Source organism: Schistocerca serialis, chromosome 1 (assembly GCF_023864345.2).
Source record: "Schistocerca serialis cubense isolate TAMUIC-IGC-003099 chromosome 1, iqSchSeri2.2, whole genome shotgun sequence".
Lineage (NCBI taxonomy): Eukaryota > Metazoa > Arthropoda > Insecta > Orthoptera > Acrididae > Schistocerca > Schistocerca serialis.
The window spans coordinates 288394226-288411830 of record NC_064638.1 but is presented as its reverse complement, the minus strand read 5'-3'; the positions used below and the strand labels follow the sequence as shown (position 1 = coordinate 288411830).

The 17605-nt window shown below is 44.9% G+C and overlaps 1 protein-coding gene across 1 annotated transcript in view; it reads left to right on the top strand.

The window, feature by feature from the left end:
• LOC126468380 (probable Rho GTPase-activating protein CG5521) overlaps positions 1 to 17605 on the top strand; it is a 276527-nt gene that overhangs the window by 48882 nt on the left and 210040 nt on the right. The window contains exons 6-8 of the mRNA XM_050096545.1: positions 2056 to 2171; positions 2370 to 2511; positions 10580 to 10751. Coding sequence (XP_049952502.1) covers positions 2056 to 2171; positions 2370 to 2511; positions 10580 to 10751 — 430 coding nt within the window. The remainder of the gene's footprint in view (positions 1 to 2055; positions 2172 to 2369; positions 2512 to 10579; positions 10752 to 17605) is intronic.

The window sequence follows — 17605 nt, the reverse complement described above, 5'->3', positions numbered from 1 at the left end:
TTGGAGGTAAAATAACCTAGTTTTTCTTACAAATATTCAGTATGTGCATTGTCAGTTATACGGCACACATAAGCCTAAAATCATACTCTTGGTTGATAAGTCTGCAGTATTGGAAGCAGTAACCTGATCAGTTCTGTGTGTCAACTCTATCAAATCATTAGGTGGTAGAAGAACATAGAAATGATCTTTTATAAAGCCCCAAAGCGGAAAAAAATGCATGTCGTGAGGTCAGGTGAATGTGGAGGCCAGTGGAAAAGATCTGTGTCATATTGACCGTTACGACCAGTCAATGGCCAGGGTGGTAGACATTCAACCACTCTTGTACAAAGAGCTGCCAATGAAGAGGAGCTCCATCTTGTTGCCAAATAAAGTTTTCAAGTTCTCCTTATAATTGGAGAAAGAGCTATTCTTGCAAGATATCCAGCTAAACCACCCTTCTTTTGGTAGCTTCAGTGAAAAAAGAAAGGTCTGTACACTTGACAAAGGGACACAATGCAGAAAATGTTTAATTTTGGGGAATCTCTTTGATATTGTACAAGTTCAGGAGGACTTTCTTACACAAGATATGAACCTTATGGGTATTTATCTTCCCATTTAGATGAAAAATTGCCTATCACTGAACACCACCCGATAAAGAAAGTCCTCTTCTCATTGCAACACTTCTCTTCCAAAGTTGTAATGTACACCATAATAATCTGGTTTCACAGCGTACATACCAACTTTAACTGGTATGGTCACATGGGTAAACATTTTCCTGAAACTTTCTACATTGTTGTCTTTGACAAATGAAGGTCAAGACCTGCTTTCTGAACAGATTTATTAGGGCTGTGGAGGTTAAGTTCCTGTGATATGGTCAACATCTTCTCTAGGTGCTTTTGGTCATCCCATGCTTTTCCCTGTATGGTCATATCTAATCATTTTGAATTGACTAGACCATCGGCGGATGTTTTTGCCAAATGGGGGATCACATTCAAACTTCAAACAAGATGTATATTGAGCTGAAATTGCATATTCACTCCTAGCAAATGGCAGAATACAAAATGCTTTACACTCAGGACTCACCATTTCGCATATGTGGTGATGCAAGTGGGAAAACAACAAATCAGTATTCATGCATGTGCTTATGTAAAATTGTCTGAATTACTTTTTAATTGTGATCTTGAACCAGTACTCCACAATGCTTACAGTTGGTACTATTAAAATTTATATCTAGAATGCTCTTTTATGGACGAATTTCTGGCAAAAATATTTTTTCAGTGCCTTGATTTTGCCACTCCTGCATACCATTACAATTCAGTCATATTACTGACTTATGTCAGTAACTTTTGGCAGAGGGAAGATGTTGCTGTTTAGTTCCTTAATCCCCCAATTACACCAGCCAACCAAATTGGACTCACATCACCCCAGTTGATGAGTACCAATGCCTGTTTGCTCTGGCCAGGTTGCTGGCCATATTTATCAGCTCCAAATGGACACGATTTTTGAAGGTCAGCAACTTCCGTGAGCGTCCGGGTGCCCAGTTGGTAATGTAAGCGATTTCTATGTGGCCAGCCAACAATGTAACTGCAAGAGCAGTGAGTGGCGACTTAGTGATGAAACAGCAATTGCCAACCTATCTTCTTGGTTTTCTGTACTTTATGGAAGCAAGTGACAGGCAATACAAGAGTAGTAACGTGTTCTGAATGAGAAAAGAAAACTCCTCATCACACTGTTACTGCTTCATGACTAGAATCAATCAGCTTCTACTGCAAGGCAACGATTATGTGAACACAAGCCCTGAAAATAAAATTTCTCATCCGAAAATCCTTCCCACCCAAACTGAAATAGCCTTCCACCAATCTCTCTTTTTGCATAATATACATATTTAGTCAGCATGTCTCCTTGCCCCATGACTCATATCCATGTGAGTAATCTCATTGTAAAATATGCTTATGGTCTCTACCATTACCATGTAATCCAGCCCTAACAAATTAGCATTATTTTGTGAATAAAATAAAAATTTGTTCTTTACAGTAAGTGTAATATATCTGTTTGTATTCCTTGTTAATGGCATAGGTCCTGTATGTCCTGTGGAAATACAACCACTGTTGTCTCCACAAAGTGGGGAGAAGCAGCCAGAAGACCCCACTCGGTTTTTCCTTGACGCGTTACTGGAGTTCATGGTGTCCCAGGTTAGATATTCTCCCCTTAACTCCTGATATTTATATGTTTGTACACCTAGTGTCTTTAAATATATGTTGATTCATTAATAAGCACCAAAATGTTTTTGTTACCTTTAGTTGATATTTTTGTCTGAAATCTTGCTCATAGTCTTCCGATTGTCTGAAGAAGTCAATATTTCACTCCTCTACAGAGTATACATTTTTCAGGTTACAAAGGTGGAATGGAGGGACCGTGTTAATAGGCAGCATAAATGTTTCACATTTCTGTTTGAACGTTTCAAGCAGTATTACTTGCCACATATCTTCCCAGAGTTTTCTCATATGACAAGTCTATACAAGCCCGTTTTAGGTAAGGCCTATTAGTATTTTACCATTTTTAAATTTAGTGTTTTCTTGTGTGTGTGGGTTACTTAAACAGTGCGTTATGAAAGGTATGAGCATGTGCATGATAGGAATATTTTCAACCAGAGTATACCACTAAAACCCATTTAGTCATTAAGACTGCTTGAGAATGAAGACATTGATTTGCAATTTTTGAGTGTGAATAAAATGATGGCTTGCCCTTAATACAGCTGTGTGGAAGCAAATTGTATTTGTTTCTGCCACACCATTATTCAATGTCTGAATAATTTACTTAAAGTGCACACAGAATAATGTGTAGAAGTAAAGGTATATATGTAGAATTGGCAGGGCACGTGTAAGGAGAGCGGTAAGTGATGGATGTTGTGGGCATGTGCTGTAGGAGAAAAACGCCGAATGCAGGAGGGAAGGTGCCATTCTAAACTGAAGCCTACACTCATTTTTTTTTTTTTTGTAAATGTTAGGTGGAGCCTCTCCACAAAAGGATCTGTGGTCACCTCTGCTTTGGTTAGTATCTGAAAAGAATTTCACTGAAAATGCAGCAAAAGCAACAATTTATTATTACCTGGCATGTTAACCATTCGTAACTTTCAGAGAAGCATCGTGAGTGGCAAATTTTGAGTAAAACCTATATTTCTCTTGTTGCCATGTTAAAATTTGCTTCTATTGCCAAAACACAGTGAAGTTCAAACACTGTCATCTCCCTAGCATGTTGTGTAGACACGAGAGATTCTGAAACAGTGGTTTATTAAGTGAGGAACTAAGGAAAACTAAGGTCAGTAGCTTATGAAAAAATACATCCTCAGTACAAAAATAAATGTGTAATGTCTTCACTTATGCCCCCCCCCCCTCCCCCCACAGGTCTGGGGGTTAGAATAGGCCCGAGGTATTCTTGCCTGTTGTAAGAGGTGACTAAAAGGAGTCTCAGACGTTTCGGCCTTCATGTGATGGTCCCCTGTAGGGTTTGACCTCCATTTTTCAAAATTTTCCCTAAGAGCGAGCCAACTGGGGAAGGGCGCCTTACATGGTGCATAGTGTCCATCATGCGCTGAGACCTCTCGCATCCTTCGTTGACATGGATCTGCACTTCTGCTCATTCTCCAGCTGTTGGGCGAGGTCACCCTCTTGGATGTGTTTTCCTCCATCCTCTGTGCAGTTTCTCTTTCCATGCTGTTGACAATAATGGATTTCTTAGCTTGTTTGTGCCCGATTGTCAGCACGGTAGCCAGTCGATTGTGGTAGGGCCGCCAGGTACCCTGTTGGTTGTAGCCCACTGACCCCACAGGGATCGCACTGCTGATGCCTGCGGCGTTAACTCCCAATGTATGCCAAGGAGTAGATGCCCATCACCCTGGGGCATTGGGACTCCTGGCAAAGGCCATCCTGCCAGGTGGCCTTTGCTGCAGTTGGTGGCACCCATGGGGAGAGCCCCCGGTCGGAGTGGGTGGCATCAGGGGGATGACATGCCATGAAGTGTAGTATGTCATCTCTTGCTGGTGGTCAAACACCAACCGTCTTGGGGAATCTTTCTTGTCAATGAAACCTCAGTTTTTTGTGGAGAATTTAGAGGACAAGTTTGAGGAGGTGGAGGGCTTGTCCAAAATGCTGTCAGGGTCTGTCTTGATCAAAACAGCATCCTCTGCCCAGTCACGGGCACTACTTGTCTGTAACTATCTGGGGGATGTTTCTGTTTCCGTCACGCCTCATAAGAGCTTAAATATGGTCCATGGTATCATATTTCACAGGGACCTTCCTTTGTAGTGTGACGATAAGCTGCGTGCCAATTTAGAGCAGCAAGGTATCCATTTTGTCCGGCACATCCACCGGGGTCCAAGGGATAATCAGGTGGCCACCAGTGTCTTCATCTTGGCCTTCAAGGGTGACACATTACCCGAGAAAGTCAAGGCGATGGTCTGCTGCTGTGACGTAAAGCCATATATCCCTCCCCTGATGCGGTGCTTTAAGTGCTGGAAGTTCGGCCATATGTCTTCCTGCTGTACTTCCAGCATCACCTGCCGGGATTGTGGACATCCTTCACATCCCAATACTCCCAGTGCCATGCCTCCCATCGGTGTCAACTGCGGAGAACACCATTCGCCTTGCTCGCCAGACTGCAGGGCTCTCCAGAAAGAAAGAAAAATAATGGAATATAAGACACTGGACCGACTGATCTACACTGAGGCTAAGAGGAAATATGAGAGGCCACATCCTGTGAATATGATGTCAACCTACACCGCCGCTATGACAACAGTTATACTCCTGACGAAGATGATGGAGGTGGTCATCGAAAGCTTGGGATTTTGTCCAAATTTGACGCGGAGAGTAAACCGAGAAATTTTTATGCAACGGTTCTACCATTTTCCATTCTGCCATGTACAGTTGGCTCTCAGCTGTCAGACTCCACTTGCCTCCTTGATGGTCGGGGGCACTTCCCTTCCTGTTGCTCCTGCACAACCTACTTCAGGAGCAACACCCTTCCCCTCCCCAACCATCAGGGATGTCAGTCGCCACTTCTCAGTCAGAGAAGCGTAAGTCTTCTTCGGCTCCTCTTGCCAGGAAGGGATCCATTGGGTCACTCCCTTCCCAGGTTCCTGCCAGTGGCAAAGCTGACACCCCACCAGTGGCTGAAGCAACCACAGGTAGCTGGTTGTAGGGCTTCACGGTCCTCCTCAGTCCCTGAGACTGAATTGGTGAAGCCCTCCCAGCTGGACAAACCTAAGGAGCAGCGAGAGAAACATAAAAATTAAGACCCCCAAGAACCAAGGCACTGCAGTGGCACCCACACCACCACTACCTACAAGCTCTGTGTCTGAGGATGAGGTGGAGATTCTGGTGTCCGCTGAGGACCTAGATCTCACTGGGCCCTCAGACTCAATGGATGTTGATTTCACAGGTACTCATCTGGTGGCAGCAGGTGACCCTGAGGCATAGACTGCCTCATTGAGTGTTTCATGCCTTCCCAGTCTCACAATTACGTAATCCTCCAGTGGAATTGCGGCGTTTTTTTTCCACCACCTGGCTGAGCTACAGCAACTGTTAAGCTTTACACCTGCTTTCTGCATTGCTCTCCAGGAAACCTGGTTCCCGGCAATGCGGACCCTTGCTCTCCGTGGCTATAAGGTATATTACAGGAACCGTAGGGATTATAATCAAGTGTCAGATGGAGTTTGCGTCTATGTGCTAAACTCAGTATGTGGTGAACCTGTGCCCCTTCAAACCCCTCTTGAAGCTGTGGCTATCGGTATAAGGATGACATAGGAAATAACTGTCTGCAACGTATATCTTCCTCCAGATGGTGCGGTACCGCTGAATGCATTGGCTGCACGATTGATCAACTCCCTAAACCTTTCCTACTTTTGGGACATCTTAATGCGCATAAACCCTGGTGGGGTGGTGCCATGCTTACTGGCAGAGTTTGGGAGGTCAGAAATTTACTGTCACAACTCGACCTCTGCCTCTCTTTACATGTGCCCCCACACATTTCAGTGTGGCACATCACACATATTTGGCCATTGATCTCTCAGCTTACAACCCTGGTCTTCTCCCATCTATCCACTGGAGAGCACATGACGACCTGTGTGGTAATCATCACTTCCCCATCTTCCTGTCACTCCCCCGACGTCATGCCTGCAGAAGCCTACCCAGATGGGCTTTAAACAAGGTAGACTGAGAAGCATTCACCCCTGATGTCACTGCTGAATGTCCCCCACATGATGCCATCGATGTTGTTGAGCAGGTCACTACAACGATCGTTTCTGAGGCAGAAAATGTGACCCCTCGTTCTTTAGGGTGCCCCGGACGAAAGACAGTCCCGCGGTGGTCACCGGAAGTCACTGAGGCAATTAAAGAGCGTTGCCAAACTCTACAGTGACATAAGCAGCACCCTTCCCTAGAGCACCTAATAGCCTTTAAGCGGCTCTGTGCCCGTCGTCACCAGCTTATAAAACGATGGAAGCAGGAGTGTTGGGAGAAGTACGTGTCGACCATTGGGTGCCATACTTTACCTTCCCATGTCTGGATGAAGATCAGACATCTTTTTGGGTATCGGGCCCAACAGGTGTCCCTGGAATTAACATAAATGGCGTGTTATCTACCGACACAAACTCAATTGCGGAGCACTTTGCTGATCACTATGCTTGAGCCTCTGCATCGGAGAACTACCCCTCAGCCTTTCGCACCCTCAAATGCCGGATGGAAAGTAAAGTCCTCTCATTCGCTACTCGCCACAGTGAACCCTATAAGGCCGCCTTTACAGAGTGGGATTTCCTCAGCACCCTTGCACATTGCCCCGACACAGCTCCTGGGCCGGATCGGATCCACAGTCAGATGATTAAACATCTCTCGTCTGACTAAAAGTGACATCTCCTTGTCATCTTCAACCGGATCTGGTGCGATGGCATCTTTCCATCCCAGTGGCGGGAGAGCACAATCATTCCGGTGCTCAAACCTGGTCAAAACCCACTTGATGTGGATAGCTACCAGCCCATCAGCCTCACCAACTTTTTTTGTAAGCTGCTGGAATGTATGGTGTTTTGGCAGTGGGGTTGGGTCCTGGACTTACGTGGCCTACTGGCTCCATGTCAGGGCGCCTTCCATCAGGGTCGCTCTACCACTGATAATCTTGTGTCCCTCAAGTCTGCCATCTGAACAGCCTTCTTCAGATGACAACATTTGGTTGCCATCTTTTTTGACTTAGGTAAAGCATACAACACGGCCTGGCGACATCACATGCTTGCCACATTGTATGAGTGGGGTTTCCGGGGTCCACTCCTGATTTTTATCCAAAACTTCCTGTCGCTCCGTATTTTCAGTGTCCAAGTTGGTGCCTTCCATACTTTCCAACGTATTCAGGAGAATGGCATTCCGCAGGGCTCCGTATTGAGTGTCTCCCTATTTTTAGTGGCTATTATCGGTCTGGCAGCAGCTGTAGGGCCATCAGTCTCATCTTCTCTGTATGCGGATGACTTCTTCATTTCGTACTGTTCCTTCAGTACTGGTGTTGTTGAGCAGCGCATACAGGGCCCCATTCACACGCCGCAGTCATGGGCTCTAACCCATGGCTTCCAGTTTTCAGCCGCATAGTTGTGTGTCATGCATTTCTGTCGGTGTCGCACTGTGCATCCAGAACCAAAACTTTGCCTTAATTATGATCCACTCACTGTAGTGGAGACATCTCGATTCTTAGGACAGGTTTACGATGCCCAATTGACTTGGCTACCTGACCTTTGTCAGCTTAAGCGGAAGTGCTGGCACCACCTCAATGCCCTCCTGTGCCTGAGCAACAGCAGCTGGGTTGCAGATTGCTGTATGCTGCTGCAGCTCTACAGAGCTCTTGTTCAATCCTGCATTGACTGTGGGAGTCTGGTTTACGGTTCGGCAGCTCCCTAAGTGTTGCATTTACTCGACCCAGTGCACTACTGTAGCGTTCGCCTAGCGACGGCAGCTTTTAGCACGAGTCCAGTGACCAGTGTCGTGGTGTAGGCCAGAGTTCCTCCATTGAAGGTTAGGTGTGCACAACTGCTTACCAGTTATGTTGCACACGTTCATAGTTCTCCTATGCATCCAAATTACTGTCTCCTTTTCCCAACCATGGCGGTTCAGCTCCCGCATTGGCGGCCCAGGTCAAGGCTTACGATTGCAGTTTCCGTCTGGTCTCTTCTGTCTGAACTGGAATTCTTCCTGTTACCACCTCTCCTTGAGGTCCATTCACGTACACCTCCATGGTCTACACCTAGGCCACAGATTCTTCTGGACCTTTCGCAGGACCCTAAGGACTCCGTTAACCCTGCGGCACTCTGCTATCATTTCCTCTCGATTCTCGACATGTACCGGGGCCATGAAGTGGTTTGCATCGATGTCTCAATGATTGATGGCCACATAGGCTTTGCATATGCTCATGGAAGACATATTGAACATCACTCCTTGCCAGATGGCTGCAGTGTTTTCATTGCAGAGCTGGCAGCCATACCTCGTGCTCTTGAGCACCTCCGCTCATGCCCTGGTGAGTCATTTCTCCCGTGTACTGACTCCTTGAGCAGCCTACAAGCTATCGACCAGTGCTAACCTTGCCATCCTTTTGTAGTGTCCTTTCAGGGGTCCATCTATGCCCTGGAACAGTCCCGTCGTTCAGTGGTGTTTGTGTGGACCCCAGGACATGTCGGAATCACAGGCAACGAATTTGCCGACAGGCTGGCCAAACAGGCCATGTGGAAACCGCTTCTGGAGATGGGCATCTCCGAAACTGACCTGCATTCTGTCTTACGCCACAGGGTTTTTCGGCTTTGGGAGATGGAATGGCATAACAGTACGCACAACAAACTTCGTGTCATTAAGGAGACTACGAATGTGTGGAAGTCTTCAATGCGGTCCTCTCACAGGGAATCAGTTACCCTCTGCCGCCTCCGCAGTGGCTGTAAGTGGTTAACGCATGGTTACCTCCTCCGTGATGAGGACCCACCTCAGTGTTGCTGTGCTCACAAATGACGGTTGACTACCTATTGCTGGAATGCCCACTTTTAGCCACTCTGCAGCGGACTTTTAACTTTCCCGGCACCCTTCCTTCACTGTCGGGTGACAGCAGCTTTATTTTTACATTTTATTCGTGAGGGTTGGTTTTATCATTTGTTCTAAGTTTTAGCGCATTTCCTTTGCCCCTCTGCGTCCTCCACCCTAGTGCTTTTAGGGTGGATGTTTTAATGTGTTGCAGAGTGGCTGGCTTCTCCTTTTTATTCTCATGGTCAGCCAGCCATGGTAACCTGCTTTCTTGTTTTAATCTCTTCTACCTGTTTCTTGCGTTGTTGTGGTTTTCTTGATTTGGAAAAAGGGGCCGATGACCTCATAGTTTGATCCCTTCCTCCCCCTCCTCCCCCCCCCCCCCCTTTTAAACCAACCAACCATCTCCACTTATGTTGTTCCAAAACCCAGAGCATTTTTTCATTTCACCATCAGTGGCCCTTAAAGGTTACATTCTTTCATCGAGAAAGTGTGTAGTTAGTGGAATAATAACATGATAGATAATGAAGTTTTGCCTAATAATGATATCTTTGTGTGCTATCATTTGCCATAATCTCATTTCGACATCTCAAACTATTTATGAAAATATATTAGGAATGTTATGGGTATTTCATTCTGGCTTTTATCACAGGTGAGTGTCACTGCAAATAAGTGTGCTTCATCAGATTCATCTTCTTGAGACTAAGCTGCCATCTGACAGGATACACAGGGAATCAGTTGCAGTGCAGTTTGCTTTGCAATAACTGGAACACCTTTAACAATATGTTACACAAATTATACCTATCAAGTACTCCAAGAAGTAACAACTATATTTACTGTGCTGTGGGACTTAAAAGACCAGGAATTGAACTCTTTGTTGGACTTATTAAATTCGGTAGGAGATATGAAACAAACACATAATGGTTATAGATGTAAGTATGAAAAGTATAAAGACAAATCAGTCACAGGTTGAAATTTTGAATTGGTCCATGAGGAGTGCTTGGATGGGACAATTAATAGCGCACTGCCCCTGAAGGTAGGGGTCTAGGTTCAAGAGTCAGTAAAAAATCTATAATAAACTATCAACAGAAAAGTTATAGTGCTCATCTGTACTAGTAATTTTTTGTGGTCTAATTAAGCAACTTTTTTCATGTGAAAAATTATGTTCTTTTGGACTAAAGAGCTCTCCTTCTCTTCAGTTGTCTTGTATTCTTTATCCAGACAAAAGACTTTTGTCTAAAACAAAATAATATTTTCACTTTAATATGACTGACTGCAGTAATCAGTTTGGCTGATCTAACACAAATTATTATACTTCTTGTGTGGGCAAACTTGCTAAATTAATGGATCAGAAGTTTTTATCTTTTTCCATGTATGTAACTATCTTTGAGGTAATTTTTAAACATGATAATTATCAATGTTACGAGTCCTTAGAACTTGTTATTAGCAGCTAGTGACAGATTAACAGCTGTGAATTGATGTGCCTTGTAATTTTTCACACTGTATATTCAAGAACAGTATGTTTTGTATGGGTATATGATGTTAATACTGATTACTTTTAACAGAAGTACCCTTGAAGAAGCGTGCGTGTCCTGCTCCTGTGGAGACAGCTGATGGTAAAAAACGAACTGACCCTTTCATTGCCTGCCGTGTTGCTGTGATCAGATGGGTTGCCATTTTTACACATATCACAAAAAAAGGAAGTGAACACACATTTGTCCCAGCTCCATCCAGCAGGTATAATACAAGCCTTCTAATCTTGTTGTTAAATGAGTATGAGATTGTATTCCAGGTGTACTAGTTTTGTAACGAAATCAACTTTACCTGCATCACACTTGTTTATGTTAATACCAAACTACATAAAGTTGCTAATCACACCAGAAAACTTTTGTTAAATTGAAACTGTTGTAAACTAGTTGTGTGGGTTTTGGTTTCTGAAGAAATGGGTGTTGATACACAGTTAATAAGAAAGTCAGTAAAGACACTGAGTATTAGATGCATATTGATGTAGGCTAGTGCGAAACATCAAAAAAGTTGTGTATCCACTACATAGTATTTTCCTGTAGTGGTCATATCCCTGACACTGAAATGTTTTGTGGTTAGATCACTTTAAAAATAGGTAGTGGAGGTTGAAGATATGAGTGATTGCAGACATATACAGTCAGTTTTTGCAATACAGTATTTTAAAAGGAATGTACCTAAAGATTAATATGGTGGTGACAAAAACTGCTTACCCACACAAAAAAGAATGTGACCACTGTAATTCAGCTCTGTTGCAGTTCTTGGAGTTTTTCTTGGGACTTTACTGCTACGGTCCAAACAGGTAGTGTAAAATAACTAAAAATGAGCTACACCCAAAATCCTATCTGGAAATAACATATATTTTCAGAAGCTTCTAAGAAGCGAAGTATATGATCAGAATGTTATGTCTTGAGTTTAATTGTTATCTTTATTCCCGAAATATAATTATTATGATGAATTATTTCAGGGTAGAAATCATATTCAAATCACTAAAAAAAGAAAAAGAAACGAAAATCTTGATTTTAGACTATCACTATTAAATGAAATAATTTGGATTAAACAAAAGAGAAAACATATCTGAACAATCTTTACAACTATACTAACATGTTATGTGTGCAGGGAAGCAATGCCTATTAGACTTCTGTGCCTGCCTGTGTTCTACAATTAAATGGTAGATGATGATTGGCCACTAGGAGGTGCTTGTTGTGGTGAAGTTGACCTGCCTTAAAGAAAGATGAGACAGTGAATTTTGTTTTCATTCCTTGTGAGAAGTGAAGACACAGCAAAGCCACTTCCTCCTAGCCCCACTGCATTTTGTCACAACTCAGCAGATACTGAAAATGGAAATGGGAACCAATGCCTCATGTAAAATTTTTCTGTGTTATCTGTGTTTGTTTCTGCCCCTCTTGGTCGTCAAATGTCTTCCCCGTTTTAGTACAGTGTAGAGTTAGGCACAGCCACCCAACTGACGTTATATCTGTGAACATTGCTTGCAACATGTAACTCCGGTAAGACACGTTATATATGTGTGTTTTTTTCCCCTTTTCCTTACTTTAACGCAAATTATTTTACATAATAGTGTCAGTCTTTTTAGTGATATTAAAATATTCTTAAACTTTGAAGCCAGCCATCAGGATCATTTTTATTTTTGCAATCAGTTCTAATAAGCAAATGATCTTATGTTGAAAGGTTAACTGTAGAAGCAAACAGTATCTGTTAAAGCTCTAAATTCTTTTCCTGCATTCTAGAAATGGAGATATTTTGTAAGGCCCTTGCAATATGAAACATTACATTTGCATTCCGAATGACTTTTTCAGTGCTGAATTAAATATTCACCAGTCTGAGTAAGAAATGTTGTCACTTAGCAATGTGCAGTTTATCTCTGCATTTGGGTATGTAGTACTTCAAAATATTTTACTCCATCCTTCACTGTTACTACTATGACACTTCCACATGTACAGAAAGAAAAGTTGGTCAGAGTACTGGAAATGAAGTAACAAAAAATTAGACGTAACTTTTATCTGTCATTGCTGAATGGACACTTGCTTTTATTTTAGCTTTGGGAAGATAGTAGGAAATAGGTACCGTGAACATTATGGATACTGCAATTTACAGAACAGTATAGGTATGACTTAGGGAGGAAGGAAGAAGGGAAGATTATTTAATGGCCAGTTGACGATTAGTTCATTAGAGACAAAGTATGAGCTTGTATTAGATAAGCATACAGGAGAAATCAAAGAAAACCAAAGTCTGCTTGGCTGGATGAAGATTTGAACCATGCTCCTCGCAGTTGCAAATCCAGTAGGTCAACCACACTGCCCTCTTGATCGGTGACATACGAATTAGCTAAGAAATATAATGTAACTCTTCAGGCTTTCCCGGCGATCTAATGACATCTTGGGTTGTCGGGTGTTCTGCCGGATATCAGCGTCGTACTTGCACGATATTTCGGTCACGTAGCTCGAGACCTTCATCAGGTGCGACCTGAGACTGCTCCTCGAGTGGACCTGGTCCAGTATTTATGCCTATGGCCTTCCCCCTCCACCAACGGCTGCAGGCGCTTCCTCTGTGGTCCGCGCCCATTCCCTGCGACCTGCTGGAGCGTTGCTGCTCCGTTTTCCGTCCGCTGCGGTTCTAGGTGTTCCCTCTGCGGTCCGCGCCCACCAAACCCGCTCCTGGGGGTTTCATCTACGGTCTGGGATACCAGGCGTTCCCCCTGCGGTCCGCGCCCGCTCACCACGACCTGTTGGAGCGTTGCCGCTCCGTTTTTCGTCTGCTGCGGCTCTGGATGTTCCCTCTGCGGTCCGCGCCCACCAGTCCCAGTTCTGGGTGTTCCATCTTCGGTCTGGTGCTCCTGGCAGTCCGTCAGGGGCTCGTTTACCATCTCCATGTCTCTGGTTCTTCTGTTTGTGTAGTGTTGCAGCTGGCCCCGTTGCTCCTTTAACAATTCCAGAGCCGGATCCCAGGCTCTGCTTAGCTGATACCCTGTGTCACGATTCACAAGATCGTCAGCCATTTTAATCTCAATCGATTCTCGTATAACACTGTCCCAAAATCTGGGTGTTTGTGCTAGAATCTTGGTATCCTCATACTTCATGGCATGATCTAGTTCTAGACAGTGTTCAGCAATGGCTGACTTAGTCACCTGTCTTAATCTAGTGTGCCTCTGATGTTCTTTGCACCTGATGTCGTCTGGCCAATGTAGGACCTGCCACATTGACAAGGTATATTGTAAATCCCTGGTTTTCGTAACCCCAGGTCGTCTTTGACACTCCCCAGCAGTCCCCCGATCTTGTTGGATGGACAGAAAACACACTTGATATTGTGTTTACGCAGGATCCTACTGATTCTGGCAGAAATAGAGCCAGCATAGGGCAGATATGCCACCTTCTTTGCTTCATCTTGGTCTTCTTCAGGAACCTGTGGTATAGTGGCTGGTCGGAGTGCCCTCTCAATTTGTCTGTCCGTGTATCCATTCTTGGAGAAAACTGTTTTGAGACGTTCTATCTCTATGGGTAGATTCTCTTGGTCTGATAGGGCACGTGCTCTGTGGACCAAAGTGTTCAGAACCCCATTCTTCTGTGCAGTGTGGTGACAACTGCTGGCCTGCAGATATAAATCAGTGTGTGTTGGTTTTCGGTACACACTGTGGCCAATTGATCCATCTGCTTTCCTCTGGACTAGTACATCCAGAAATGGCAGCTGGCCATTCTTCTCCAGTTCCATGGTGAACTTGATATTAGGATGGCATGAGTTAAGATGTTCAAGAAACTCATTGAGCCTGTCCATCCCATGTGGCCAGATCACGAAGGTGTCATCCACATACCTAAAGAAGCATGTGAGTCTAAATGTGGCTGTCTCCAATGCCCTCTCCTCAAAACTCTCCATAAACATGTTGGCAACCACAGGGGACAGTGGGCTGCCCATAGCTACACCTTCAGTTTGCTCGTAATATTGGTTTCTGTACAGGAAATACGTGGATGTCAGTGTATGACTGAACAGGTCCAACAGAGCACCATCAAATTTCTCTGCAATCAGTTCTAGTGAGTCCTTCAGTGGGACCCTGGTGAACAGCGATACCACATCAAAACTAACCATGATGTCCGAATCTGTGATGTGCAGTTGCTTGAGGCTTTGCAGGAAATCTCCTGAGTTGCGGATGTGGTGAATACATTTCCCCACATATGGAGCCAGGAGACCTTTCAAGTACTTGGCTGTTGTGTACGTAGGTGTCCCAATATTACTGACAATAGGACGTAGGGTCACGCCCTCCTTGTGTATTTTAGGCAGACCATACAGTCTAGGTGGTACTGGCGCTTGACCGCATGAACAAGAAAGCACAGCAGATGGAAGAGACACGCACGGTGACGAATCTGAGTGGCATACAGTTTGATGATACAACCTTAAAGGTACTCAGCAAGGGTCTCAACTTTGCTACGACCCCTAGAAACGTACCCATTTCAGGTTTCGTCAGTGCAGTAGAGCAAGTTGCAGCCACACTTCCACCTAATGTGGCAGAGGAAGTCCGCCGAGAGACCTGCAGGGCCCTCACCAAGGCCAGGCCGCCGAAATCGAACATCACAACCGAGGAGAGGCTTGCACTCAAGAAACTACGGGAAGACAACAGCATTGTGGTACTGCCAGCAGACAAAGGGAACTCCACTGTCATCTTGCAGTGGGTGGATTATGATGAGAAAGTAAACCAACTTCTGGAGGATCCTGCATACACAATTCTGGAGTGTGACCCCACGGGCAAGGTGGCCAAGAAGACTAGTGCTCTCTTGAAGGAAACAGGGATGCCCGATAAGATCATCAGACAACTACGGGAAAAAGCGCCAGTGCCACCTAGACTGTATGGTCTGCCTAAAATACACAAGGAGGTCGTGCCCCTACGTCCTATTGTCAGTAATATTGGGGCACCTACGTACACAATAGCCAAGTACTTGAAAGGTCTCCTGGCTCCATATGTGGGGAAATGTATTCACCACATCCGCAACTCAGGAGATTTCCTGCAAAGCCTCAAGCATCTGCACATCACAGATTCAGACATCATGGTTAGTTTTGATGTGGTATCGCTGTTCACCAGGGTCCCACTGAAGGACTCACTAGAACTAATTGCAGAGAAATTTGATGGTGCTCTGTTGGACCTGTTCAGTCATACACTGACATCCACGTATTTCCTGTACAGAAACCAATATTACGAGCAAACTGAAGGTGTAGCTATGGGCAGCCCACTGTCCCCTGTGGTTGCCAACATGTTTATGGAGAGTTTTGAGGAGAGGGCATTGGAGACAGCCACATTTAAACCCACATGCTTCTTTAGGTATGTGGATGACACCTTCGTGATCTGGCCACATGGGATGGACAGGCTCAATGAGTTTCTTGAACATCTTAACTCATGCCATCCTAATATCAAGTTCACCATGGAACTGGAGAAGAATGGCCAGCTGCCATTTCTGGATGTACTAGTCCAGAGGAAAGCAGATGGATCAATTGGCCACAGTGTGTACCGAAAACCAACACACACTGATTTATATCTGCAGGCCAGCAGTTGTCACCACCCTGCACAGAAGAATGGGGTTCTGAACACTTTGGTCCACAGAGCACGTGCCCTATCAGACCAAGAGAATCTACCCATAGAGATAGAACGTCTCAAAACAGTTTTCTCCAAGAATGGATACACGGACAGACAAATTGAGAGGGCACTCCGACCAGCCACTATACCACAGGTTCCTGAAGAAGACCAAGATGAAGCAAAGAAGGTGGCATATCTGCCCTATGCTGGCTCTATTTCTGCCAGAATCAGTAGGATCCTGCGTAAACACAATATCAAGTGTGTTTTCTGTCCATCCAACAAGATCGGGGGACTGCTGGGGAGTGTCAAAGACGACCTGGGGTTACGAAAACCAGGGATTTACAATATACCTTGTCAATGTGGCAGGTCCTACATTGGCCAGACGACATCAGGTGCAAAGAACATCAGAGGCACACTAGATTAAGACAGGTGACTAAGTCAGCCATTGCTGAACACTGTCTAGAACTAGATCATGCCATGAAGTATGAGGATACCAAGATTCTAGCACAAACACCCAGATTTTGGGACAGTGTTATACGAGAATCGATTGAGATTAAAATGGCTGACGATCTTGTGAATCGTGACACAGGGTATCAGCTAAGCAGAGCCTGGGATCCGGCTCTGGAATTGTTAAAGGAGCAACGGGGCCAGCTGCAACACTACACAAACAGAAGAACCAGAGACATGGAGATGGTAAACGAGCCCCTGACGGACTGCCAGGAGCACCAGACCGAAGATGGAACACCCAGAACTGGGACTGGTGGGCGCGGACCGCAGAGGGAACATCCAGAGCCGCAGCAGACGAAAAACGGAGCGGCAACGCTCCAACAGGTCGTGGTGAGCGGGCGCGGACCGCAGGGGGAACGCCTGGTATCCCAGACCGTAGATGAAACCCCCAGGAGCGGGTTTGGTGGGCGCGGACCGCAGAGGGAACACCTAGAACCGCAGCGGACGGAAAACGGAGCAGCAACGCTCCAGCAGGTCGCAGGGAATGGGCGCGGACCACAGAGGAAGCGCCTGCAGCCGTTGGTGGAGGGGGAAGGCCATAGGCATAAATACTGGACCAGGTCCACTCGAGGAGCAGTCTCAGGTCGCACCTGATGAAGGTCTCGAGCTACGTGACCGAAATATCGTGCAAGTACGACGCTGATATCCGGCAGAACACCCGACAACCCAAGATGTCAAGAAATATAATGTTTGTATGCCATATCATCAGAACAACCCTAGAAGAATAATTTCGATCAGCTGTGATTTAACAGCAGGTGGTGAAGCCAGAGTTGTAGGTAATAAATATTATACAGGTGCTGCAGTGTATAGAATAAAGGATACCTTTTGCCCCTGCTCTCTGTTTTATCTTTTGTTTTGGGACTCAGTGATTGGACTGTGGTCTCAAGGGATGTATAACTTTTGTTTTATTCTAGTTTATTTATTTATCTGTTTTGTATGATGTCCACCCAATCAGTTTAAAAGTATAATAGCCAGATACTACTTCATT